The sequence below is a fragment of the Rhamphochromis longiceps genome, linkage group LG18 (assembly GCF_057381845.1).
Source record: "Rhamphochromis longiceps isolate RC_006_pf linkage group LG18, R_longiceps_female_GT1.1, whole genome shotgun sequence".
In the NCBI taxonomy this organism is placed as follows: Eukaryota; Metazoa; Chordata; class Actinopteri; order Cichliformes; family Cichlidae; genus Rhamphochromis; species Rhamphochromis longiceps.
Window position 1 is genome coordinate 29,063,894 of NC_140574.1, and position 27,943 is coordinate 29,091,836.

General features: G+C 41.2%; 2 protein-coding genes across 5 annotated transcripts; one reads left to right on the forward strand and one right to left on the reverse strand.

The window, feature by feature from the left end:
- Nucleotides 1-389: 389 nt before the first annotated feature.
- On the forward strand, nucleotides 390-10,014 carry LOC146648625 (1-phosphatidylinositol 4,5-bisphosphate phosphodiesterase delta-1-like). Of its 2 annotated transcripts, none has more exons than XM_085388563.1 (15): nucleotides 390-993; nucleotides 2,700-2,858; nucleotides 3,430-3,658; nucleotides 4,251-4,380; nucleotides 4,645-4,873; nucleotides 6,270-6,471; nucleotides 7,340-7,484; nucleotides 7,585-7,737; nucleotides 7,931-8,074; nucleotides 8,155-8,308; nucleotides 8,388-8,504; nucleotides 8,601-8,779; nucleotides 8,871-9,003; nucleotides 9,084-9,233; nucleotides 9,463-10,014. In XM_085388563.1, the coding sequence occupies exons 1-15, from the start codon at nucleotides 960-962 to the stop codon at nucleotides 9,552-9,554; spliced, it is 2,250 nt and encodes a 749-aa protein (XP_085244689.1). In that variant the 5' UTR covers nucleotides 390-959; the 3' UTR covers nucleotides 9,555-10,014. The 2 variants fall into 2 exon arrangements, with proteins under 2 accessions (XP_085244689.1, XP_085244688.1); XM_085388562.1 differs by lacking the exon at nucleotides 390-993 and adding an exon at nucleotides 2,332-2,485.
- ctdsplb (CTD (carboxy-terminal domain, RNA polymerase II, polypeptide A) small phosphatase-like b) lies at nucleotides 9,877-27,723 on the reverse strand. Of its 3 annotated transcripts, XM_085388570.1 has the most exons (9): nucleotides 26,808-27,723; nucleotides 20,780-20,937; nucleotides 20,535-20,567; nucleotides 18,773-18,874; nucleotides 18,079-18,135; nucleotides 15,987-16,079; nucleotides 15,298-15,483; nucleotides 14,019-14,140; nucleotides 9,877-10,976 (listed from the first exon to the last, which is right to left on the reverse strand). In XM_085388570.1, exons 1-9 carry the CDS (start codon nucleotides 26,881-26,883, stop codon nucleotides 10,892-10,894), a joined length of 912 nt encoding a protein of 303 aa, XP_085244696.1. In that variant the 5' UTR covers nucleotides 26,884-27,723; the 3' UTR covers nucleotides 9,877-10,891. The 3 variants fall into 3 exon arrangements, with proteins under 3 accessions (XP_085244696.1, XP_085244694.1, XP_085244695.1); XM_085388568.1 differs by lacking the exon at nucleotides 9,877-10,976 and having other exon boundaries at nucleotides 12,467-14,140; nucleotides 26,808-27,527; XM_085388569.1 differs by lacking the exons at nucleotides 9,877-10,976; nucleotides 20,535-20,567 and having other exon boundaries at nucleotides 12,467-14,140; nucleotides 26,808-27,520.
- Between the last annotated feature and the right edge of the window lie 220 nt (nucleotides 27,724-27,943).

The window sequence follows — 27,943 nt, forward strand, 5'->3', positions numbered from 1 at the left end:
GTGCGTTGAGTCTAAGCCAGGCCTGAAAGGGAAGTGCTGAGAGCCACAGGAGCCCCAGCACACCAGTGATTGCAGGGCTTTTATCTCTCCAAAGGAAAGCTGTGCATGAACAGAAAAGGGCGAAAACTTTATCTGCCCCATTCAGTGCAACGAATATGCTCAAAGTTTTTTTTTTTGTTTTTTTTTTAAAAAAGGGAAAAGAAAGAAAAGAAAACTAGGCTATGCGTAGTGGCAGTTAGCCAAATTTGCTATTCAGCCCCTTGGTGGAGTTTCAAAAGAGGAACAGGTGTCCATAAAAAAGAGAAAAAAAAAAAAACACTGCAAAGGGCTTTAGCAGAAGTTGATTGTATTTCCACGGGTTATCTAAGCTTGCATGCTTCTCAAATGAACGACCCCTCCCTGTTTATTCACATGCAGAATTACCTTTTGGTGAGGAATAGACTCCGAGGCTCAGGGAGTGGTAGCTTAAGTCTTGTGTACATACAGCAGAATTAGAAAAGGTATGCGGGATTGTTTCCCCCAATTTTTGGCTGCAGGTGCGCGGAAACCTTTCAGCTAATGACGACGTAAGCTCTGCATGCTGGCTACAAGGTCACGCTAACCAGTCCCATCGATGCAGGATGGCAGAAGCTCACCTAAAGGTCTAACCTGCTGTGACATCAGCACCGCGGCTTGAATGGCAGGCTCGTCAAACCGGTGTTGAAGCCCGCGGGAGTCACTGACACCGTTCAGACTGCAAGGAGAAACCCACGCGTGTGCCCGCGTTCGCTCGCCTTGTACCCAAACTTGGCAGAAGCCTGTTTTTATAAAAAAGCAAAAACAAACCAACAGCAGCAACAAAAACAAAAACAGGTTTCCGTTCAGTGTATATGGGAGAAAGAAGCGGCAACTTTTCACGAGAAGCTGCATGAAGTGAGTGGAATATTGGGCTGCGTAAAGTGGAGTGAACTCAAGACGGGATGGAAACGAACGGGCTCGAAAATAAACTTAAAGGTAGGATGCATTTTGGATTAAGTCACCATGTTAAAATATACTGTGCCTTTCTTGGATTTGGCCAACTTCCACTGTTTTCCAAATCCGATAACCCCTAAGACAAAGATTACATGTCAGCAAAGGTTTTTTTTTTATACCTTACATTTAAAAAATCTAATTTTCTGCGTTGAAATATATCGGTCCTATGTATATTTATTTTTACTCTTATTGTTATTTGTTTTTTGCCGCTTAATCTAGCGAAAAATCCCAAGACAATCAACTGTGTGCATTTAAACACTCAAAAAGGTGTGGCACCTCTCATTCAGCTCGGTTTCACCTTGCTGCAAGCTCAAGGAAATGTTACCAAACTAAGGCGGTGGACGTACTGCTTGTAGAGTCAAATCAGCCTTTCACATTCCACTATAGAGGCTAGGGACGAGGAAATATTACAGGAAAACTGCTTGTTGTCCTGTAATCGCAGGCCTGTTTGCTTGTTTTATTTTATTTTTAATAATGAGAAGTTTAGTAATGTGGCGTTAAATCACGGCGCTTAGCAGTACCGCCTTGTCACCACTAGATGGAGCCCATAAGATAACTAATGCAGAAGTCAACACTAGGCAGGCTCCAGTGCAGGTATCAAACCTGTGTTTGTAGTAATAATAATGATGATGTTATATTCTTGGACTCTGATATTACAAGCCTCCTATTAGTTCAGCTTAAAATAAATAAATAAATAAAAATCTCAGCCTATTTACAGCTTCCTAGCAGCAAGCCACTGACCACCTCAGGGAGAAGCAATAATAGCGCTGCAATTTCACAAGAAATATGCATCACATACAGTCCCATTTGAGCCTCGGGTGGTTCTGACCAACAACAAACAAAATTTTCCTTTTAATTGTATGGAAGTACTTCAACCCCTCCAACAGCACCATAAAATGAAAGGCGGTGTGTATTATTGAAAAACACCAGTCATTAATGATGTCACTGCAGTTGTCACATTTTGCAAAGCCATCACGGTGGCCGGATTGAGGGCCGGAGCCGCATGTTTGACACCACTCCTCTGCTCAAAGTCAAATCTTTTGTAATGCAGGCATTTGACGCTAATTATGCCCTGTGGCTGCTTTTATTTGCTAGCAGGTAATTTACGCTAATTAAAACGTCTGAAGTTAACAGTGAGTATGGGAATGCTGATCAAATCCTGAAAAATGAACACAGGAGCAATATTCAAACAGACGAGTATGGAGTCGCTTCCTTTTCCGCGATAGTGTTCCTGCACGAGCAAGCTGTCAGCTGACTGTAAACTCAAGGGGACGTGACGGAGCTGAGTGAACTTTGAGTGGGAATGGTACACGCCCTTCTCCTCCACACAGTGCCTTGTGAACACAGACAGTGTCGGCAGCTCCGGGTGGCACCATGTCGTGCATACGAAAAGAACCCGAGAAAAGCAGGTCTGAGGAGTTACTCCAGTATGCCAGGGGCCAGAAGGTGATACAAATGAACGTAAAGCTCCTAGGTAGGCTGCGCTGCCAAGCGGACGAAACCAAACTGTTATCCAGGGTCAGACTGCTGCTACGTTGTTGTCACAGCGTAAAACCTTTTGTGTGCGCGTGTGTTTGCAAAGCCATGAACTTTTATGACTTTCTAATGATGGCCTGCTTGTGATTTCTGAGCGTTTGCACTTTTCCTGCAGTTTCTCTAAAGTGGTCTTCTGTTCCCTGCTTCCTCAGGTTTGGAGGGTGATCCCGACCTCCAGTTTCTCCTGAAGGGGGGAGACCTCCTGAAGGTCCTCTCCCCAAGCTGGAAGAAGACTCGTTACTTCAGGCTCCAGGAGGACTGCAAGACAATGTGGCGCGAATCCAAGAAGACCTTCAAGAAAAATGATACCTGTGAGTGCTGCCCTGTCTTCCCAGCAGAATATGTGTGACGAAAACCCACACATGTGCAAACCCCTGGCACACATCTGTCTAATCTCACACCGTCTCTTTACTTTACACTTTTTATTACTTTGCATTAGCAAACACTTTTGGAGTTCCTCTCCCGCCACAACCAAAACTTTGTGGATTATAAAAGGATTGGATTGATCACAAAGCTACACAAAGTCCTTGGTATTATCATACACATCTGGGTTGCTCCTGATAGCGGTGTGGGTGTGTTTGTAGAAATAGTGATTTATTTTATAGTGTGTTGTGGAGTGGGAGTGGTTAGAAATAACTCTTATTGTATTTTCTGCTTGGATGACACCCAGAAACTGCTGTCACATAGTCATGTACATCCAACGTCTCCGCTCATTACTGACTTCAGTGGGAGGCAGGGGAAATTGCAAACATCAGGCTTGTACGTGTGCTTGAAAATAAAGTGTTGCTTTTCAGCAGTGTGCCACATGCTACATGTTTGAATGACAGGAAGTGGATTTTTAAAAAATAAATGAATGTTGCATAAAATTCGTTCTGTCTTCAGTTTCGCTTGATGACATCTCGGCGGTGCAAATGGGCCGTCAGTCGGAGGGCTTGAAGAAGAACACGGAGGAGCAGGTGGAGGACCGCTGCTTCTCCATCATTTTCAAGAGCCGCCGCAAGAACCTGGACCTCGTCTCCAGCTCGGAGGAGGAGGGAAAGCAGTGGGTTAAAAGCCTGCAGAAAGTGGTCTCCAACCTAAACAACCTGAGTCGAAAGCAGAAGACGGAGCAGTATCCTTTTACACGACAGTGGAAGCTGTACTGTGAGCAAGCTGAAGCTGAGCTCAAACAGGTGGCTGTTTGTTAATAACCTGTTATTAAGACTTCATTGGTCATCACCTATCGCATAAGATGTTCCTGCACCTTATTTTCACCTTTTGGCTCCACTAGAATGACTTTGCCTTATTGATAGTTTAATTAATTTATTATTTATTTATTTTGTGCAGAGCCGTGGTGCGTGTAAGTTTGAAGCCGTTTTAGTGCCGCTCCCTTTAAGGCCACCTTCCATGTTTGCCGTCTTTTTTCTTCTTGTTTGGCTGTCCAACAGAGCCGTGGGAAAACAAATGCTCAAACGAGTGCTCAGAGATTATTTCACATATTCTGATTCATTATTTAAAACTGTGACCTTGTGTAATATGAGCATCTCATCCACCACTATAACAGTATATATGACAGAAAAAAGGACAAAAGCACTCCAGGTCCTCTTTAATCTATCCTGAGCTTAGCTAAGCAAAGGTGGTATAAGTAAATAAGTCACATTCAGTTGGACAGCGCTGAGTGACAGGTACCTGTTTATCTCCACCTTAAATCACAAACCTTCCAGCTGGATCTTCAGCTGCTTGAGGAAAGCAGACAAGAACAAAGATGATAACCTGAGTCCGTCAGAGGTCAAGAGTTTCATGCATCTGATCAACATCGAAGTGGATGATGAATACGTGGAAATGCTTTTCAAGGTTGTTTCCTCAGAGCTTCTTAATGTTTCCTAATGGCAGAAACTGTTTTAATGCATATTCTTGGAGCCTTCCTGGCTAAGCTGTAGTAATCCATTGAAACTCTAATGAAATGCTCCAAGAGGAAATCAGTGCTAACTTGATATTTTAGCCCACATATTTTTTTTCTTTATTGTTAATAGCAAATCCAGCTTTTAATAGTTTTATAGTGCATTATTTTCAACTTAAAATGTTGACTAATCTTTGTGTTACTTTCCCCCAATGCAGAAATGTGACAGGTCCAAGTCTGGAACCCTGGCAGGAGAGGAGATCAAACACTTTTATGATCTGTTGACCCAACGGGACGAAATTGATGTTATCTATGGGGAGTACGCCAAAACCACTGGCTTTATGAGCGCTCAGAACCTGGTGGATTTCCTGCTGAAAGAACAGAGGGAGAAAGCAACGCTGGCTGATGCGCACAGAATCATCGAGACGTATGAACCAGATGAAAACGGTCAGTACACAGCCCTCTTTCAGGTCTTCTCAGGACCGCAGCTCTGCTGGTTTTCTTCCTGTAAAAATCAGTGAGCTGTATCCCGTGAATGGTCTAACTGCATATGGTTACCAGGGTTAAAAACCACTGTTTTCAAGCTCGTGGTTTCCAGCTGTGTATTATTCTGCGTTCTATTCCTCTGGAATTGCAGTCTATGGCAGCCTGAGTCTAAGGCTCCAACACACTGCGACCTTTTGCTAATCTTGTAAGTTCATTCATGTCAGGTCTTCCAATCTAATAAACTTGGAATATGCACAAACTTTGATGGACAAAGATTGAACATAGTGGCTGTTGAAAGAGATGCTATAATGTATGTTCCTCTGCTTCTCTCAAAGCTTTGTCTTCCTTGGTATGTTCCCCACAGCTGGTGGACTAGATTTTCTTCTTTGTTGGAATTTCAAACATTTCTTTTTTGCTATCTGGGTTTGTTTTGTCTTTTTCATGAGTGTCAGTGTATTACTGCTTCGTACCTTCATATCTGCATTCCCAGTAGATGTAGATATAGCTGCAATCATGCTGTGAGATGGCAATCATAAATTTCAGACTTTGGTCACATGACTACTACTACATAGTAATTGTACAGATTTTGGATTTCCAGAGGTTTTCTTCTGCAAAGCTGGTTTAGGAACAGGAAGTGTGAATATGCATCTAAGCAACAGTTTCATGTAATGTCAAACCTGGATTGTAGCCACAATATAAGCAGAAGTAACCTTCATTCATTTGATTAGTCTGTATTCTTCTCAATAAGGTAGTCTTACCTTCGACCTCAGTATGAAATATTAACAAGGGAAATATAATTTTCTCAAGCTGGTCTCACACCTGCAGGAACATCCTAAAACAAGTGTGCCAAACATAAGGTCCGAGAGCCTGAATTGGCCCAGTAAAGACACCAATCCAGCCCAGTGGATGGCTTTGGAAAATGTGAACTGTATTTTGTTGTTAGTATAGTTTCTCCTAATGATAAAGACCTCAACCAGTCATGCTGCAGTAAATTAATTAACCAATCCACAAACAATGAAGCAACAAATCTTGTTGTTTTTTGACTCCACTGTAGAACAGTCTGGCCGATGTGCTACCAGAACTTTTTTTTTTTTTGATTTTACGGTTATTTCTTACAGTTTAAGAGTCCTGCTGACAAATGTGTTTCTTTTTTTTACAACAGCATTTCTTTATCATGTAGAAAAACTCAGATCTATTATTGAAATTGCGCTTCTTTCTGTCCAAGATGTCTCTGGGATTAAGAGTCTCATGGAGTTTGTCCACAGATAAATTACTGACCTCTTGTTGTTGTTGTTGTTTTTTTTAAATGCACTGTAGACTGATCTGCTGCATTTGGTGTGTATGTGTGTCTTTTCAGCCAAGGAGAAGAAGCTGCTGTCCAAAGATGGCTTCCTCATGTACCTGAATCACCCAGATGCCATGATTCTGAATCCAGACCACAAGGATGTGTACCAGGATATGAGCCAGCCCCTCAACCACTACTTCATCTCCTCCTCTCACAACACCTACCTCATGGAGGATCAGCTCAAAGGCCCCAGCAGCACAGAGGCGTACATTAGGTAACACTTTCCATCCCGAGATTCAGTAATTTGTCCTTGATGAAAGTTTTTGGCTAGTTATTTATCCAAACTTGATCTTTAGTCATCTTCCTATCGGTGTGCAAAGGAACCACAGAGATGTAATCTCATTTTTCAACCCCAGATCAGCTAAAAAATAACTGTTGGAAGCACTCAGCTGCACCATCAAAACAAACAACCCAAAACATTAACTCACAGTGCAGTCACTAACATGAAATAGGCATGAAAAGACAGCAGCACTGTTTTTGTCAGTAGGAAGTCCATCACTTTTACTGACTTTAAATAGGACCTTTCATACTTGTTCTCGTTTTTTAGTTCTATAGTTGTTATTACAATGGTGGAAGCTCAGCATTAAACATGGCCAACACTTAAAATAACGAGAACAAAGGTCAGACATCAGATTTCTCTGATCTGTTGATATATATCTGTCTTAGAGAAGGGGTCTTCCAAATACCCCACCCATCTGTTCAAATCCTGCATTTGTGAGGGGCAGCCAATCAGAAGAAATTTACCTTAAATGGAAGGGAACTAAAATGGCTTGTTTCATTTAAGACAAAAAAAGCTCATTTTGAACTGCAAGTCATGCGAAGTTAGTCTACTAGAGTCAAAGACTAAAAATGATGATGTCCTTTAATGTCTTGGTTAATTGTGCTAAGCAGGCAGTGAGGGTAGTTTGTGTTTATGTGCCATATAATCTGTCAGTTCTTGAATCACTGAGACCAATTCATTACAACTTGGAATTTTAAATAGTTTCTTGTAACCATCTCTCGCCACGTTGCAACGTTTCACTGATGGAACTGTTAGTCTAAACAGCATATTTGGTCACTAATGCTCACTCCAACACTCTCAGGGCTCTGCAGAAAGGCTGCCGCTGTGTGGAGCTGGACTGCTGGGACGGATCGGATAATGAGCCCGTGATCTACCACGGCTACACTCTCACCTCAAAGATCCTGTTTAAAGATGTGATCAAAGCCATCAGTGAGCATGCCTTCAAGGTATGTTTAGCATCTGTTGGTATCCAGCATGTCTTCACTCAACATCCAGCAACACACTTATATGTGTTTGTTTTGGGGGGGGTTGCCTGCTTTTCCTCAGACATCCCAATATCCAGTGATTCTCTCCTTGGAGAACCACTGCAGCGTGGAACAGCAGGAAGTCATGGCCCGCCACATGAGCTCCATCCTTGGCAGTGCACTCATCACCTCTCCTCTGGGTGATGGCATGCCCACAAATTTCCCATCTCCTGAGGTTAGCATCCGTTTCACTAGTTTTATCAGGATTGTCAAGGCTGAACCGATCATAGGAGATAAATGGTGTGTGTGTGTGTGTGTGTGTGTGTGTGTGTGTGTGTGTGTGTGTGTGTGTGTGTGTGTGTGTGTGTGTGTGTGTGTGTGTGTGTGTGTGTGTGTGTGTGTGTGTGTGTGTGTGTGTGGTCCCCCAGGAGCTAAAGGGGAAGTTCCTGATCAAAGGGAAACGTTTAAACAAACTGGAAGACACTTTTGCTGAGGCAGCTGCAGATGACAACGATGTGACGGAGGAGGAAGAGTCGAATGATGAGGATGCGCAAAAGGAGAAGAATACAAAGGTAGTCGAGCCCATGAAAATAAGCACATTACCACACACGTGATGTTTACTCACCCTTAAATTCTGCGCAATATTTCAAAGAAAAAGCTGAAGCTAGCGAAGGAGCTGTCCGACATGGTCATCTACTTTAAGAGCGTCCACTTCCACGGCTTCGAAGATGCCCAAAAAAACCTGAGCTTTTATGAAATGGCATCCTTCAAGGAGGGGAAGGCCATGAAGCTGGCAGAGGAGTCGGGTAAAGGAAGAGAAACCATGAGGAACTCACAAACTTTGATTAAGCACTGTCAATAAATCTTGTTTCCTCCCCCCCACAGCAAACGCCTACGTGCGCCATAATGTGGAAAAGTTTAGTCGCATCTATCCAGCTGGCTCCAGGACCGACTCCTCAAACTACAACCCGTTGCCTCTGTGGAACGCTGGCTGCCAAATTGGTAATGGCTAACAGAGGAATAACAAACACTGATAATTATACAGCAATGGCCAAGAGCTCATGTTCACTGTATTCTCTTTTTGTTTTGTTTTTTAAGTGGCCTTAAACTTCCAGACTCCCTGTACAGACATGGATATGAACCAGGGCAGATTCCTAGTTAATGGCAAAAGCGGCTACATCCTGAAACCAGCCTTCATGAGGGACGTAGCCACAGAGTTTGACCCCATCACCCTGACCCGAGGAGACTGGCTGACGCACAAGACCCTGCATGTCATGGTGAGGCCTTCATTGTGCAGACACACAGTGGAGTTATTTTATTTCCTTTGAGTCCCGTTTAAAGTTGAGATCATTCTTCACCTGCCAATAGGTCATATCAGCTCAGCAGCTTCCCAAAGTGAACCAGAAGAAGTCCTCCATAGTAGACCCGCTGGTTAAAGTGGAAATCTATGGAGTGCCAGCTGATGTCGCAGAGAAAGAGACCAAACCTTTTGATAACAACGGTACCTCACGTTCACGTCCTTTGTTTTATTTTAATGTGTCCGCAATGAATCAAGACAATACAAAATTTTCTGTTTTGAAGGCTTTAACCCTTCCTGGAATGAGAACTTCCAGTTTGACGTGTATGTGCCGGAACTAGCATTGGTCCGCTTCAGCATCGAAGACTATGACTCCAGTTCTGATAATGACTTTGTCGGGCAGCACACGCTTCCCTTCAACAGCTTGAAAATGGGTGAGTTTTGCTGTATTTGTCAAGTCTTTTTTTTTTTTCTCCTTACTATAATCCAGTGATGTGAAACCACTGATAGTCAGTTATTCATTTATGAAGTGTGAAAACCGAGATGGGGAAGTGTCCCTTCTCGGTGGTGTGACATAGAGAACCCAATTCATCCGCTCCACAAGGAGCACTTCATGTTGTCCTGTGCCATCACTGACCGCAGCCCCTTTGTGCTCCCACACAGGATACAGACACGTGCCGCTGTTCAATAAGAACGGAGACCTACTCCCCTCAGCCGGACTTTTTGTACACATTATGGTCCTGGATGCCGAATAAGAAGTCTCCAACTCTAGGACCTCCTTTCTACAGCCATGTTTTAAAATTTTATCTTTCATTTTGGCTTCACAGTTTTAGCTCATGATTAACTTATTACTTTAATTCTAATCAAAGTCGAATTGCGACTTTTCTCTCTTCAGTCTAGAGATTCTGATTTGCAGCTGAATGTTGGTTGTATTGGGAGGTGGGTACACATGCACACACTCTAGGGCTCCCTAGACTTTATAACACTCCATGTATATATGACACTTCACTTTTACAAATTGGATTAATTCGTACAAGCAGCACTCACTACATACCAACTTCAGTTTGCATTAGGATGAAACTTTTTAAACTGCTTGTCCCTTATTTTTAGTCTGTTCAATGTCTTTTTTTTTTTTTTTTTAAACCTTTTCATCCAAATGACAATTTTGACTTTTAGAGAAGCACAGGCCAATGTGAAAGCTATAGTCTTTGTTTTCATCAGTAATTTTAGTCATCCATTATGATCATTTCTCATGTAACATCTTGACTTTGCCTCTTTTTGTAAATCAATATGAACACATAAAAATGTTAAACACAATCATCATCAAGCACTGTATTCATCTATGACTTAACAGTCCTCATCCAGTGGAGCCACAATGAATGATGCAGCATTATAGTCCTTATAAACCTCCCCAATCTCCCGACTCTGTGACAGCGACGATACCTGTATATACCAGTCTCCGGCTGAAACATCTTCATGAACTATTTAATTTTATGCAAACAATACTAGAAACCAGTTTGCAGTGAGCCACATCTGCCTTTCCCTAGAAGGAAACTACCTTGTGAACTTTGGATACACCCTATGTAAACAGTCACAGCAACGATGCACACAAACGGAGAGCTCCTGTTGAATGAAAACCTTTAGGAGTTATTTTACATCTTAATTGTGTAAAGTTGCTCAAAAATAGTTTGTACAAAAACGCATCGCAGGACTTCTTCCAACAGACAGCTATCCTTTCCACCGTCATCAGCTTCACAAGAGCGTTTGGTTGTTGCCAGACTGGCAGTTTTGTTAGTCAAAGCTCTAAATATCCACCGTACACTACCAAACAAACTGAGTTAACCATGTAGTACCTAAACAAGGTTAGCAGAGCCCAAAGGTTAATCACGCCGTTACCATCTTTCAGCTTGTTATAAGAAAACATGAACCCACCGCTGCCAGCTCACTAAGACAAAACAGAAACAGATGGTGTTAGTCTGATGACAGAAGACAGGCAACAATCCTCCAAAAATGTGCTTTTATTGTGACATGTCTGAAAGGAACGGTAAAAATAAATCAGGTCGACTGTAAAAGACAGAAAACGGTGACATTCTCAACTTTCAGTAAACATACCATATGAGGTACATCGGAGATGGTGGAAACCGCAGTCACGCCAGACTGAAGTGAGGATCTTTGGCCTTAATTCATGAACCACATCAGATGTGTGACAGGGGGCAGAGGAAGAAAAGAAAAAAAAAAGACATGACAAAATTGTTTCAATGAAGCCATTTATTAAAGAAAATAAAGGGGGAGAAGGTGATGCTCAGAATGACATGCTGCCAAAGTAGGAAAAAAAAAGTGAGGAAATTGATTAAAAAAAAATAAAATAAACTCAAGTGTTTTAGAACTTTGGTGTTAACTTAGTACAAAATGAAGAATGTGATTATGAGTGAAGTGACAAAAGGAAAAGTGAAAGGCAGCACACATGAACGAACATACACACACACACACACACACACACACACGCTCACAATCGTCCCGATAGGTGGGACGAGACCTGACTTATTTTTCTTACCAAAGGCAAGAGAGCAGGAAAATACCGATCTGAAAGGATATAGGAACAAAAAGCTGGATATAATGGGTAATATGCAACTTTTCAAACCCAAATACTGACAACATGTAGGTAGAAAAATATATCACAATGATACAAACAACATTTTCAGAGAAAGGTCATCATTGAGAGGTTGAGAAGACCAAACGCTCCTTATTTAAAAACAAAAACATTGCACTGAAACCATCGTGAGCTGCACACTCGCAACACAAATGCTTATGCGAAGAGAATGAAAATGTCTGAAGGAGCAGCAGCCTTTTAACTGGGGGCGTAAAGTTGGAAATTATTAGTGTCTCTTAAATATAAACCCCATGACCCACAAACCAAGCAGTAAAGGTTTGTTGGAGGCAAACAATCCCTAGATGGCACCATAGAGCTTTTCACATCCTCCATTTTACTGTTACACAACCCACCAGAGCCAAATATGCTCTACATATATGGCTGATCACTTTTCGCACTCCATAAGAAAATACTAGAGATGATGCTAAAACAGGGAGGTGTAACCTTGGAAATAATGAAGAAACATTGCTTTGTGCCTCCACAGGCAGTAAGGCATTAATGCCATGATGAGGTTGTTCACAGTCCTGATGCAGTGCCCCAGTAGTGTTTCATTTAGAGCTGGACCCAAACATTGTTTTTGGAGGAGGGGGCTGTCTGGATGGGCCCGGACTGAGCACCCATCTGCAGGCTTGGAAGGCGTCCTTTTGCTCCACAACAGGGGTTTCTTACTATAGAGACACAGGTAACCACGTTTGGCTACCGTTTCTGAGATAAACCAATCAAAATTCAAGTTGTTTCAGCACTGCAACACTTACATGTCACCAGATCAAAAAACAAACAAGTAGATCTAAATATTATATGGATGTCCGGTTTCTGGATCCACTCATGTGGACAGAGAATGTTACAGTGGTCTTACTTTAACAAACCCTCACTGGTTAATTTATTCAAGTGCTCTAACCCAAGTGCCCAAACCACCCTCCCCCTCCAAAATAAAAGCGGTTATTGCCATGGAAGCTAATGTTGCAGCATTCGGTTTGCTGGGCTCCTCTCATATGTAGGCACTGAGGTGAAGAGCAGTTTAAAAAAGGAAGGGGAAAAAAGGAGTCTGGGAAAATAAACGCCACAGGTGGCATTTCCATTCGATTTTTTTTTTTTTTTTTTTTTAATTACGAGGGCTGGACAAGGGCAGGCCACCACTGTACATCAGGGGAATGGTGTGATTTAAACACTGTCCAGACTCTGACACTCAACCCTATTCTGTAAAGACACTGATGACATGGAAAAACTGAAAACATGGCACTCGACCTATTTGCTGTAAGATCCTGGACCAGTTTAAAAACACTAAAGAACACCTTTGCAAATGTGTACAATTTCAGAGGAAGTTCTGCCCTCTAAGGGTGAAGCTGCACCACTTGTGTGCATGCACACACACAAAAGTTTTTTTTTTTTTTTTTTTTAAAGTGATTAAAAGCTAGCCATCTGATCTTGTAATATTAAAACAAACAAATTTGACATCTATTTGTCAAAATAATAAAACCTATCATGTTATTCTTACAACTAATAGACTAACAGTTGTAGCTCAACCCTGGTACGGATATGAAGCCTGTTTTTAAAAAAAAAGAAAAGAAAGAAAAGTTCCTTATTTGGCAAATTATTAAAAAACAAACAAACAAACAAACAAACAAGGAAATGGCACATCTTTAGCCGAGCTTTCAGATGAAATTATCAAGCGCAAAGAACTACTGGACTTGCTGCAGGTGGGGCGTGAATGTCACAACTGCATACATCCTCCGTTTCCTAAAACAAAATCAACCATTTCTACTTATAATGAAAGCTGAAAGAAACAAAGTCACATCTATATAATGGCACAAGCTTACTGGGAAAACAGAAGAACACTATGAGACAACTGCCCAGCGTTTGATGACCAAAAAAAACAAAATAGTGAATTCAAACTTTCATATAAAGATATTTGTGTGTCCACTTTGAAGCATATCTGTATGTGAAAAGACCAGAGTACTCTGGAAATATGCCATGTAGAAAATATCTCCCCATATAAACAACAGTCACACAAGGCACTTCATTAAGTATGAAAAGAGAATCACAGTCCTTTCTACTACCAGAAATTGCCTGCATAGCAACAATATGAGGACAAAATCTTTTCAGACTTTTGTGTGGTACCACAAAAGAAGTCTCAGACAAAAAGTTGTTTTTGTTGTCGTTTTTTTTTTTTTTTTTTTTTCCTTGCGTTTAAAATAAGCACTTCACCAAATAGTAAAACTTGGTTGATTTGAAAATAAAGATTAAAGTTCGTTCCTCTTAGTATTTTGTCCCCGATATTATCAGCTTAGGACACTCTACATACTTTCTGGTGTGGTTTTTATTATTTTTGTGAGACACAGTGCTCCTGGGATTTTGAATGTTTTTGTTTTTCTGATGGCACTCAGAAGGCAGCCGGTCGCCAGGAGATGAGATCAGAGACAGGGTTATGATGTTTTCCACAGTGAGACTCCAAGGCGTCCCCTTAGTGTGGGAGGATCTGCCCAAGTCTGAGAGATACGGTCGTAGAAAGGAACAGAGATCAATACAGGAGACTGGTGGGCACAGGCGGTAGTGTGGGCTGTCCTGCTACCTGCTCCTTAGATTCTGCAGGACTCCGTAAACCTCTTCTTCTTTGCTGAGTCCCTCAAAGAAAGGCAGCAGGTCCAGGAGTTCTGTGTCATTCATATCGTCAAACCAGGACTGAACTGGGACCTGAGGAGAGGCACAAACCACTGAAAGTTAGCCTTAAGATGTAGAGCTGAATGACAATTACAGCATAAAAATGCAGACACGTTAAGCAAATTAGGAAAAGTACACTACTGGAGAAAATGAATTCTAGTGCTCTTAATAAATTATTCTGATCCTGATTGATAAATACCACAAGAAACCAAAGAAATTATGTAACCGCTCAATAACATGATTATTTTAAAGACGAGAAGCAAGTACTTTAAAACAGAAACTAATCACTGACACACAAGTCAGAAACACAAAACTAAGTTGTATAATAAAAAACAAAACAAAAACAAAGTATGAACATTGTTATAAAATGATCTATGAGCACAAGAACTTTCTTAGTGTCTGCCCTGCCTCACAGCCAGGGGAAATGTGATGGTGAGACAAAGCTAGAAAATGGTGTGGAAGATCAGTGACCAACTCAGCATGAGTCCAAAACACAGCTGCTGCAGAAATCAGAAGAAAGGCTGCAGAGGCCATCCTCCTAAAATGATGCCACAGGCAGTGAAATACCTACAGATACAGGTATTTTGCATAATGTCACACTCTATGAAGGGCTTCGGGAAGAAAATAAAACCAAAAGGCTTAAGACTGTCACGTCTGGCTCAGTGAAATGTATCTGGTGTAAAAATGGCCAGGATCACCAGAGACAGTGAAAACCAGAGGTGTGAGTGTGATGATGTGAAGCAGCATGAGAGCAAAAGGTGTTGGACAGACAAAGACACAAATGACATTTAATAGGCGGCACTGTGAATGCCTGAGGCTACACCAAAACACTAACTGCAGATGTTTGACAAAAGAGAGGATTATTCCAGCCAGGTGACGTTTCAAAGCACACTGCTAAAATTACACGAGATTCTAAAGAGAAAAAAAAGAAAAAACTATGTCCTGTACAAGTATGAGGCTTATTTGAATCCAAAAGATCACTGCTGGGATATTTTCAAGAACCCCAGAGCAACTCAGCTTCTGCAGCAAAGAGCAGCTGAGCAGCTTTTTTCCCTCCTCTTTCTAACTTCTGTTGTTTTCCATCATCATATTCAGCATGCAACAGAAGGCTACTTTGTAGCAAGAAAAATTCAGAGTCTAACAGATGCAGTGCTGAATGTAACAAATATATTGGAGGATTGGGAACTCACAGCATTTTCTGGATGGAAAATATAAGAAGCAGGTGAATTATCAACAATGATAACATTGTGGAGTTCTCGCCCCAGCCGGCTAAGATCTTTGACGTAGTTGCCTCGGTGAAAAACACAGGATTCTCTGAAGAGCCGCGCTTGAAACACGCCCCACTGGTCTAGCAGGTCTGCCACAGGGTCTGCATACTGTCCAAGCAAAACAAACAGAGGAGAAGCAAACGGTTTTTAAAACAAGGAATATAATAAGACTAATATGACTTGTGAATGTTGGGACGATATACATCACATCTTTATGATCACATGTTTCAACTAGAAACAAAAACAACTCACAAAAGCTAAACGCTACACTAGGTTTCCAAAAGGAAGCAAAGCATGGTGTCCCTCATAACAGCACTTGATTAACAGGGAAGGTGCCACTATGCCATAACACAGAAAAGCGCATTCTAGCTTTTAAGGAATATCTGTTTCTAGAGAGGAATTATTCCCACAGCACAGTTTCTTTTGCTTCATTCATTACACTTACCCATGCATTACTGGCTAACATGATGGAGTGACAGATGCAGAGCATGATAACGGAGATGTAAAATTCAGAAAGCAGAAAATTAACGATGTTCACAGTTCCACAGGTACCACTGGCTTGTAACCAAAGCACACGTCAAAACAGAAAAAATGTCCACATTTGAACATACCTTGGCAAGACTGGCTGTGAAGAGCACACATTCAAATAGTTCTCCCATCTTTTGAAGAAACTCATCCACGTGTGGTCTTTTCAGCACATACACCTGCAAGATAGATCATCGCTTTTAAGACCAGGGGTCCGTTCTTCGTACCTCGCTAAGTAAGTTAGCTGGATTTGATTGTTGACGATTTCGCGTGATCTTGGATCGTTCGGTTCTCTGAAGCTCATCCGGGACTTGCTGTCATAGCAACAGATCCGTAAGCGTAAACCTGCTTGGGAGCAGGCTCACTTTATGTAAACAGGATTAGATCGTGGCCACTCAGGTATGTCCGCTTCATTTATACAAAAGCAACAGCGATATTTTACCACTGTTTTTCCATAAATAAATATTATCAATGTAACTAAAGATAATGCAGTATTTGATTCTTTTATTGATTCCATACAGATACATACAGGTCATTTCCTAAAAAAAGGGAAATGTACTATTAATCATTCTATTTCATGTATTTGATTATTTCAGATGTAATTCATATGTTAGAGTAGTAATAGTAAATTACTTCGTGTAATCAAGATGAGAGACCACGGCTATAAAAGCGAAGGTGGATTTGGGAAGTCTGCCGCAGCCATGTCCTGTCCGTATACGCGAGCCACCCATTGCGGAAGGTGCAAGATTGATAAGGAGAGTTCTCAGAATTCAGCGTATATTGCGGGATAGACAGGATCCTTTAGCTCAGCGCGACAGTGTGCTCATTGAGAGATATCGATTTTCCCGTGAGGGTATTATTTACTTAACCAACTTGTTGACGAGGGGGTGCAGGACCACCACCTGTCTTTTTTTGCTCTGCCCTTTTCTTGGTTGCTGTTATAAACAAACAGATTATTTCAGGGTCTCTTTTCAAGAGACTAAAAGCAATACAAGTGATAAATATTACCATTCTGTAGAATATTATATTTCACTTTTACTTGTTCCCATGTTCTAGTGGGCCCTGTTGTGGCTCTAATGTGAAAGAGGATATAATGTAATATAATATAATATGATATAATGTAATATAATATAATAAATTTACCCTACCGCCTACTGGTGTTGGCCAGAGGGGCCGATGGCGCGATTTGGCAGCCTCGCTTCTGTCAGTCTGCCCCAGGGCAGCTGTGGCTACAACCTTAGCTGCCTCCACCAGTGTGTGAATGTGAGAGTGAATGAATAGTGGTATTGTAAAGCGCTTTGGGTGCCTTGAAAAGCGCTATATAAATCCAATCCATTATTATTATTATTATTATTATTATTATTATTATTTAATTACTTCCGAGTTTAATTTGTCAGCAACTTTCTGCCAGCCCTCTCTCCTTGCTTTTGCAGCCTTTGCAGTGTTCCCTTGGGTTTTAATTAAACTCTGAAACTCCTGAAATCCCTCAATCAAGAGTTCTTGCTCTGCTGCCGAAAAATACTGAGCGCGCTCCTTCGACATTTTCGCCAACCAATCAAAGGGTTGCCGATCAATGTTTCTACTATCGATGCGTAGCCCCTGTTAAGCCACCCAGTGATCTCACATTACTTCATCCAGCTGTACTAATCGTCAACAACAGGTGTGTTCGGAGAACCGGAATAGCGAGCTCAAAGTTGGCGCGATGATTTGATTTTGGATGTAGTAAGCGAGGTACGAAGAACGGACCCCAGATTTCAAAACAACAACAACAACAAAACAAACCGTGGTGTGACAGGAGTGTCAAACACTACAGATACATTATCTGTACTGAGGGCACTTTAGGTGAACAGTGTCATTTATAAGAAAATATATGCGAAAGCTTCAGGATGGCTACAAAATAATTCCTGTTACTCATTTCTGGAATTATTCAAAATGATCAGACTGTTTACCATGTCACATAACTTTAGATGCCCCCCACATCCCCTTCGTACAGTGGCTGCCACCCAGTGCAAGTAATCACGAATAGGCCATCCAGGATACACACAGCCTATCCTGGATTACTTGAACTGGATAACAGCCTTTTCTTCAGGATCTTCACATCAGAACCAAATGGAATCCCCCCTATTAAAGAGACAAACTTCAATACAATTTATTAGTTTTTAAAGAAATCCACAATACCTGATGAACTGTACCATCGATCTCTACTGGGACAATGAAATCAGCGTTGCTGATAGGCTGTGGGAAGAAAATACAATTACTTTTGTCGTACTACCCCAACTGACCCCCAGAGGTCGTACTATTAACACAAACTCAATTTCCAGACTGTCTAATCTCTGAGGGCAAAAAAAAAGTATGTTTTGCTACAACAACCTTTATCATCACTGCCCTCATTTAACCTCTGTAGTAATTTAAGACAGCAGACAGAGCATTTGACCTCAGGCAGAAGTGGACAGCTTGAAGATTTAAAAAAAAAAAGAAAAGAAGAAAGTGCACAGAAAGTATTCTTCAGTGCAAAAAAATATGTTTTATCGAATGGAGATGGTTGCCAACACAGCCTGGTTGTCTGCATTTTCCTGTTACAATCATGTACCCATTATAAGCCACAGTCAGTACTGTAATATTACGCTCGCTCACATCCTCTGCCACCTGCTCATCTCGTTCTTTTGTGTACACAGTGATGTCATGGATTCAAACAGCTTCAACTTCCTGTGTATCATTAGCGGAACTTTGGAAATAATGACAATGTATAGACATAAACTAAACAATGGTTTGCAGAAATATAGGCAAACCTAATATTGGCTTTTAGTTAAACCTGGTAGTAAAAGTGCTCATACTGTGCAGAATTTCAACAGTAGTTTTAGCCCCTTCTTACCTTAAATGAACTGTGGACAAGTGTTTCATCCAAGTCAATCACCACACACTTTTTGCCATAGTCAGATATTTTCATCTCTGGTAGGAGGTATTTGGCTGGCGGCTATAGGGAGGACAAGTCAGATAATGTCAGAGAGCAGTACATGAGAGAGAAGGACAGGCAGAGCCAAAGAGAGAACATGAATGCTGTACACTTTGCATTAAGTAAGGTTTAAGCCAACAAAAAGCCAAAACCATGTTAGAGGAGATAGTTTTTTGAAAAACCAACTGAGATCAGTGACACTACAGAATTCAAGCGAAAACAAACAAACAAAAAACCCTTTCATCTCTTTACATCTTTATTAGGTCAAGTTAGATTTCACAAATCTGTATCATGCATAAAGCTGTCTGCTGCTGTTAAGCCATCCTAATTTTGCTGGGATCAATCAAACTTAACTGTTAAGTTTGGAAATGCCAGTACACTATATGAGAGTGTGAAGTGAAGTGAGAACTATGGCTCAGTGCTGGAATTGACTGGATGCTCTTTTAGAATGAAATTATATCAAATCACTGTTGGTTATTCTCACCAACTTTTCCTTGGATGGGTCGCAGATCACCGAATCACATCTCAGTCCTTCCTTGAGTGTAGGGCTGTGCGATATGACCAAAATCTCATATCCCGATATAAGAATTCTATCGTCCCGATAACGATATAAATCACAAAAATGTAACATTTTCTGTAAATTCTGTGAATCTCGGGCAGCTCGACTTGCGGGAAGTGTTTCCAGCTGCGCGTCATGTAGCTGGAGTCGAGTGTTTTAACCGATGCATGAAACGATACATTTTTAGACACAAGTTGTAACGGCCGCCGTTTTCTTTGTGAGCATTTATTACACAGCTGGCTGCGGGGAAAGTCTAAGGTTTATTTTTTTAGCACCTGGCGGCTCTTTTTTACTTCTCATCCGTAAATAATCTGCTCTTTCACGTGATTCAGTTTATTTTGAAAAGTCTCAACAGGATCTTGAGCTTTATTGTGAAAGGTTTATGTGGAACATAAACAAGCGGACACGCGATCGTGTTACCGTCGTTGTTGCTAACCACAACGCATAAAAACAGGCGCTTGTCCATCCGTAGTGTGGTTATATTAAATATAAGAGAAAAAGAGAACTTTAAGAAATTAATATAGCCACTACAGTGACCATCAAAACTATGAAAAAAAAATATTGCCGTAAACAGTTTATTTTGCGACACCACGAAACAAACTATAGCGTAAAATGAAACGATAGACGTTTTTATATCGTCATCCGATATATCGTTATATCGAACAGCCCTACTTGAGTGACAGGATTAATTACTTTAAGTCTGTAGCTGAGTAGCCAAACTGAAAGACTAGGAGCTAATGTTAATTCTCACTCTCAAAATTACTAAACTGCATAGATAAGTAGCACAATAAATGGTTTAATGCCTTGCGTAGAAGCTCCGGAGGCAATTAACAGAAACAGGTTTGCACTTAAAAATGTTAGCTGGTTAGTGTTACAGTGTTTCTGAGAGCATACAAACCACAAAATGTCACTAATGCAGATGAAGCACTGAGACATTAAACCCAAAGGTGCACGTACACCTTCTACGCAGCCAGACAGTGCTACCATCGGCTGAGAGTGAACTGCGGTACGGTAGCAGAGCTAGAGCTCTCTGAGGAGCAGTGGAGCCCACACAGACAGGATGTGCCACCAGCCCACTCACCCTGCATGCAAAGGAAAAGAAAAAAAAAAGGCAATACATACACTAGGGACAGGGATGACCTCGACCTGGTCACACTACAACACATACAAAAACAGGGTGAGGGATAGGAAGTAAAACAAAGGAGAAACCCCCCAAAAAACAATGACACATTGACAGAGATAGCACAAAGAGAAAATACTACTCACAAAAACAGACAGTTTACAACAGATGGAAAAGACTTGCAAACTGATATTTCTAGAGTTCTCAACAGGACAACAAGCAACAGTTTAGTGGTGGAACAGCTCACCTTGGGAGGCGATCCGTTCTCCTCAACTGGTGGAGGCGGGGAGCTGGCGTTGGTGTTGGTGGCTGGAGAGTCCACATTGTAGTTGCGGAAGCAGCAGAAAAACGTGCTGAAGATGCCTCGGCTCCTCTGCTTCTTTAGGCTGCTGTTTGACTGGGACGCTGGCAAAAATAACAGGAAGAGGGTGGAAGAATAGAGGATGAACAAGCGGATATGCAAACTGACGTTCTATGATAAAAACGCAGCAGGATGAAACTGTGCACCCTTTACATCTGAATATTTGCATGCCAGGGTGTAGATCCTGTTTTAATAAAACAGGCCATGTGTTAGCCACAAATTTTCCTAAGTGGCCACAGTGGTGTGAGCCATGCTGAATGACAATAGGGGAGACCTTTACAGTCTGATTAAATGGCATTAGGTTTTGTTTTGTGCGCTCGCCCTGGCTGAACCACTGATCAGAAAATAACTTAGGTGGCCGGGTGACCTCATCAGTCACACTCAGTGACAGTTCAGAGCATGCTCTGCTCCGACTCCAAATCGCCTCTCATTCCTGAACCACGAAGCGCGGCCTAAACGAGACACTGAGCTTTTATTAATAGTGACAACTTGGAGGGTGTACACACTTCATTCTTTTGTTCTCTCTCTCCTTTATTTTTTCGTATTTGCTTTTGTGGCTACCACCATTTTGAAAACTTGACTTGATTCCCTCCAACATTTCAACTGGCAGGTGAGTGACTGAAGCAGCCTGATCATGCACAAGAGAAGCAGAGAAGGAGGTGGGAGGCCCTCAGACCCCTCAGAGCCTATACAAGGCTGCATTCCTCTCCACCCATTCCCCCTGCCCAGCCCACCAGAATGCCTTTGCAACTGAAGACTGTGAAGAGTGAATAGCATTATGTCATGTCTTTTGGTATCTTGATATTGTGGCACTTTGTACTACAAACAAATGTGTAAATGTCTAAACAAAAAAACAAACAAAAAAAACCCCACATTCGGAGCAAAATATTTCTGCAACTTGCCATCTCTGTCTAGTGCTTTATTATAAAACAGTTTTGTGCATCAGAGGATCTTGAGACCACAAAAGCAACAACAATCTTTTAACATGTTAGGATGTGGAGCAAGCACATAATGCGTTTCAACAGATTAATAGCTCGCTCTTACAGTAAAGCTATCAGAAGCTGACTGACTAACAGCATGTCACAGCTACATTAAACACTTTCTGCACTCCCGAGCTTCTCTGTCATTTCCCTCTATCACTGTCTTCCAGTAATGTTAATTACAGCCTTTCAAGCAAGGGCATGTTTTACTGGGTATCTAAGTTGTATCTTATCAGTGCCATAAGCTCTTCCAAGTCGAGTGGACTATAATCTGCAGCCATCGACAAGGAAAAGAAACAATAACAACAACAACAACAGATTTATTGTGTCTTCTAAGAAAGCCGAAGCATGTGGATATCTTGCTACAACCCAATGTTTCAGAGAGACCCAAACCAGCAAAAACAACATTGTAACTACCACGAAATACCAAGGCAGCAAACACATTTAGAAATTTGTTTGGAAAATTACCAGCTTGAAAATGAAGAATGTTTTCTTCAGAAGTTTTCAAATTACTCTGAATCAACATTGCCCACATTGTTCTCTGTGTTTTACAGGCTTAAGTTAAAAATACTCAAAGTGGCTACACTGAGCTCAGTTTTTATCTGGCCATAATCAGCAGCACAATTTTTTTTTTTTTTTTTTGCTTAAACAGGGCTTTATGTTTTCATTTCAGCTCTGTAAAACTGGGACAGAGAGGCAGTTGTCAGCTCCCTGTGACTCATCACTACAACCAGCCGTGGTACTGACTCCTGCACAAAGACCCTTAGCAAATTCACAGTCAGGCACAGAGCACAACTGTGTCTCAAATATATCACTCACCTGGCATAAAAGCAGAGCTGTAGTTCACTAATGAGGTGCTGAACTTCACAAGCACAAGTACCTTTACTCACAACACATTCCAGAGAAACAAACCAAACACCTTTTGGAAAGAGCAAAAATATTCCCAGTGTTGTTTGACTTTTCTCTAAGCTCAGGTAAGAGTCAGACCAAGGGACATGACCTCTCATTCTACTTGATAATTCTTTTGTTGTTTCCTAAACTGTTTCCATCAGATCACACTGAATCAGGAGAATGCCATGTGGATATTTTACACAATTGTCATTTCATAACAGTAGTCCGCTTCAAACACATTGACAGTACTGGAAATACTGTGTGGTATAAGCGAGACAGCTGCATGGGTGCATGTATACAACATTCAGGAGACAGCACCACGCACTGAATGCTCCAAATTATTAACTGCATTATTCCCCACACTGACACAATATGACATCACATGGACATTATACTAGTGGGCTGCAGGTTAAATACTGCCTAATGTCCGATCTGACTAATGTGGTAATTTGCTTCCATACATGCATCTCAGCTGAGTGATGAAAAAAGGTCAGCCATCCAGCGCACATGTGACAAAATCTACCGACTCCTGGGTGGGTTTGTGACTGTTGACACAGTCTACAGATTTGACCAAGGATTAGTCAAAGAGAAGCCTAAACAATTCCACACCACCTCCTGTAAACAGTGCAATCTCCAAGTTTCCACGGCAAGAGACGTTTTTCTAAACAACACCTTTCAACTCTTTCAGTACTGATACCTTTTTTCTGCTCTGTTTCTGTGTTTTTAAGACTGTTTTTAGATACAAGTAATAAAACTGTTGCATTGACTGTGAAAACCTATGCAGAACTGTTTTTTGGCCAGGCAGAAAACTGATCAGTAACCCATGAGAGAACCGATAGTCAGACTTCTGACCAGAACTGATAGTGCCATTAAGACTTTATTGATAGCCAACCCAAGTCCTGTGCTGTTTTTTGTTGTTGTTGCTTTTTTTTCTCCCTTTATTGAACTTTTCTTAGCGCGGAAAGGGGTCTTCTTTTAGTAGATTCCCCAAATGAAGACTTTTAGTAGCTTAAGTGAGGATATGTGGATACTCCACTGCCGTGAGTTTGCTATCACTCTTTTGTAATGTGCAGCCCGCTTTAAAGCAAACAAAAAGATCCTGGCATTGGCAACTGATAAGCTTGTAGGCTTATAAATCCCATGGATTGGAAAATGTGAAACTGGCTGAGAACTAAATGGGACCAAAAGAATTAAGACAGTATTTTAAACTACAACTAAAAAATGTATTCCTGCAATTTTCCCACTAAATTTTGATTCCATTAGTAACCACAGAAAAACCAAAACTTATTAAAAATTGAATGCATAGTACAAAATATAAGTAATTTCCAATAGATACATATATTTTGGTGCTTTTCTAAACTATTATTAATATTAATCTTGACAAGTTTAATGCTTGGGAAATATTTATATCCTATTTTGCTAATCGAGGACTTAATTAAAGCTAAATCTGTAGCATATTTGAATGTATTTAGTGCTTCCTTCTTTTTATTTAAATTCAATGTGTTCATGAGGTTAAACAAATATAGACAGGAAACCCCAGAACTTAATAGCAGAAGAGGCTAGAAGAGGGCTCAGTCAAGGTCACCCCATATGAATCAATCTTCCAACACTATTAGCAAGGAATTTATCGTAACAGTAAATGGATCATGTGTAACACTCCATCCATCTCACAGACATATTAATAAGATCTCATTACAACAATCTCAGCTGAGTGGCAAGTTTAAGTTGTTGAAATCAACAAGACTCTTCAAATTCAAGAAAAAGACCCACAGAAATCACTGCTCTGATGGCCTCTGTTTGGAAATGAAGAGCTTTTTTGTTTTTGTTTTTCCCTTTCAAAGTATGTCTGTGACAACACAGAAAATGATCACTGTCATCTTACAATTAGTTACACTTGGCTCTGGGGTTAGTGCCCTTCCCAGCAAGACTGTAGGTCTATATATAGGCTGCTGCTGCTGCTTGGGAGCCAAACCAGTGTGAGAGGCAGGCACATGTTGTAAGACAGCCAGCAGAGGAACATTAAGAGCAAAGGTGGTCAGTTTTTGCCCAGACAGTTTGGCGCCTGTTCAGGCTATTGGAAGACTACCTATTTAATTCCTTTAAGACAGATGGCCGCATGGGCTACATGTTAGGTGATCTCCAATAGATAGATGACAATCTGACTTTGTATTTACATTAGAAAATGTGTATAGAAATAATGCTGTTAAATATTTATAGACTTTTTAAATTATGTGATTATAAACTTCCACCAAGTGCCAAATGTGGACAGTTTTGTTTGGCAAAATATTCTATTCTATATAAAAATTCTATTCACAAAACTGGCTGCTAATTAGGAAAGAAAAAAGAAGAGAGACTGAAATAAAAACAAAAAAACAAGTGCTGTTACCACATGTTTGTTGTAATTTATATGCACAGTCCTTCTGTCCTGCCATCTGTTTTGCCCCACCTGTATCTTGTGAAGACCCACCTGCACCCTATCTGACTTTTTTTTGCAGATTCTGAAATTGAATTGCCATTTTTCCAGATTAAGAACAAAGGGGAGAAAGGACAAAGACATATACAATTGTTATAATGATTATATTATTTGTTGTGAGAAGCGAGCATCCACGTCACTGCTCTATTTCATCCGGTAACTCAACTGTGTCTTGTTACACGCACACTCTCGCACCTAGTCTTATATTATTTCATGCAGCAACCCAACACACAAACAATGAATTCTAGCAGAGTGAATGCTTGTACTCGACCGCCTCTGTTGGCAAACACACTGAAATCATACTAAAATACTACCTGGGTGCAGTAAAGTGCATGTCTTCAGAAGCAGACCAACTATCTGTAACAGGCTTGCTAAACATGGTATATGCTTACTGATCTAGTAAGCTGTCTTAACACTGTTATATCACCGTAGTGGCATATGATTAGTTTAATTGCCATATAACTCCACCTTAAGTGTTAAACTCCAGCACACATGCAAGAATAACCTCCCAAGACAACCCACGTATATTCAAGTGACACAGAATCCACAGCAGTTACTCTGGGTCACTTTTATAGCTTACAGGCAAATGCATTGTTGTGCTTCAAAGACTCAAGTTCTCACATTACTGATGGTCTGAGAAGAGAAGTTTGAGATGTGATATTGATACACACCCTATGCACCAGGGTGACCCGGTGCATAGGTAAAGTGTCAAAGGGCGCCAGGAATGAGAATCACTGGATATTAGGAGCTATGGGCTTGTGGAGAAGTCATTCACGTTTAAGCAGCACTTAAAAAAAACCCAAAAAAACAAACCCATCTATTACAGAGGACAGAATATTGTTTAGAAGTGATACATATAGGAAAAGACCTAAAACTGGAGGTTAATTTCACTGCATAACACACAAACCTCACAAGAAACAATAAGCGCGGATAAAACAGTTTCACTGTTTACATCTCAGACAAACCGAATAAGTTTCCCATAAGCTGCACAGATAGCTTTGCTATGTGCATGAAGTAAAACTGAATCGATACACAACACCAGCAGCACAGTTCTCTTTAGTCCGCGTATTAGCTTCGTCCTTAGGAACTTCTTGCCAATCTCAATCCAAACCACCGAGAACTCGATCCATACATGAATCAACTGTCAGAGCTGTCAGATCATATGGTCCCGTTATATAGTCCAAACGCATAAAGAGAAGTGTACTTTCCAGATGTATTATTGCAAATACTTTTACAAAATATGCGTTAATTTGATGCAGACAGTGAATTTTCGTTAATGTTAAAAGGGAAAAAAAACGCGCTGGAGCGCTTTTCATTTTGAAAACGCAATGAACAAACGTTATCCTAGTTGGAGAACTTACCCGGGCAAGGCCCCACTGACAAACTTGTTGCGTAGTTGAGTTTTTTTTCTTTTTCAACAAAAGACGTGTTTCCATCTTTTCACACAAAGGCAACTGAGGTCTTTAACAACTACAACAGCTAGCAAGTGCGAATAAAAGCTAACGTCAACAGAGAAAAGTAGTCAGCCAGCTAGCATTAGTTATGTACCGTAAATTGACTTTTTCCTTACCTTTTTCCTGGTTAAATGATATTATTTCCTCCTCCTTGGGGTTAGAAACTTGGGTTATTATGGACATGTGGTCCATTTAGACGATTGGTTATTCCTGTTTTAGTTCCCACAATGTCAATAGTACAAGCGCGCTTGCTTCCTTTGCTAGCTACTGTTAGCTAGCTGTTTAAGATGAAGGTAACCAGCTAGCCCACGAAGCCAGGAAAGCGTCCGAGGCGAAGGGGTTGTGGCAGCGGTGGTAGCCAGCCAGCTAGCACAGTGGTGAATGGAAGCCAGATAATGTCTGTCATTTATGGCTTTCCGAAAACTACCATCGCTACAAACAACTATGTTTGTGGGCAACACGAGGAGCGTGCGTGACTATAAAAAACAAATAAATAGAAAAGACGCTGAAATTGCTAACTAACTGAAGTTAGCAAGTAGCTTAGGTTAGCGAGTTAGCCGCAAACCTTCGATTATCCAAAATGCGAGGCCGTGTCTGGAGCACCGCTGAAAATACTTGGAAGCCCAGATGGTTGTTCTAGTTCAAAAAAATGCAACGACCGCAGGTTGTTCGGCGTTAAAGTTACCAGACACTTTTAGGCAGTCGGTTCATATGTGCTGGCCCTACATTCCCTGTGCAACATGGAGGCTTTATGTATTTTGAGTTGCATCTGAAGCGGGGGCACCGTGAGTGGGAGGGGGCGGTTTGTTTCTGTGATGGATTCTCTCAGGCAGGCAGCACAAACTCGCCGCACTACATTGCTCAAACCATGCAGCTGGCTGGACGCGGCTTTCTTGGGCTGTAATTACTGATGTCCGCAGGCAACAGACTCTTTACTATTAGCATTTGGGGGGAAAAACTCTCCCAAACAGAATATGCTTAATGGGGCCGTTTATAGTGACACTAAGCTATCGATTTAACACTGCTCCCAGGCAAACAACAAACCGAGCAAATACTTGACGTTGATCCAAAAACCCCTGGTATTCAGGCACCCTTGTCATTTTTAATAAACCGGGAGCGACACCTAGTGTCTAAATGACAACAATGCTGCCTTAGTAACTATGAAACAGCGCCTGCATGCATTCAATCCCATCAGTCTCAGTGTGATTTGGAGTGGGTGGTTTCTTGACAAATGACATTTTATGTTGTGAGT

Excerpts from the sequence above, each read along its gene's own strand:
- LOC146648625 (XM_085388562.1), top strand. The coding sequence starts at position 2,386 with ATGTCGTGCATACGAAAAGAACCCGAGAAAAGCAGGTCTGAGGAGTTA. Across the intron at positions 2,486-2,699 it reads AATGAACGTAAAGCTCCTAG|GTTTGGAGGGTGATCCCGAC; the intron begins GTAGGCTGCGCT and ends CTGCTTCCTCAG. Across the intron at positions 6,472-7,339 it reads AGCACAGAGGCGTACATTAG|GGCTCTGCAGAAAGGCTGCC; the intron begins GTAACACTTTCC and ends CAACACTCTCAG.
- ctdsplb (XM_085388570.1), bottom strand. The coding sequence starts at position 26,883 with ATGGACCACATGTCCATAATAACCCAAGTTTCTAACCCCAAGGAGGAG. Across the intron at positions 18,136-18,772 it reads TTGTCCACAGTTCATTTAAG|CCTATCAGCAACGCTGATTT; the intron begins GTAAGAAGGGGC and ends TTCTTCCCACAG. Across the intron at positions 14,141-15,297 it reads TTTTCCATCCAGAAAATGCT|GTCCCAGTTCAGTCCTGGTT; the intron begins GTGAGTTCCCAA and ends GCCTCTCCTCAG.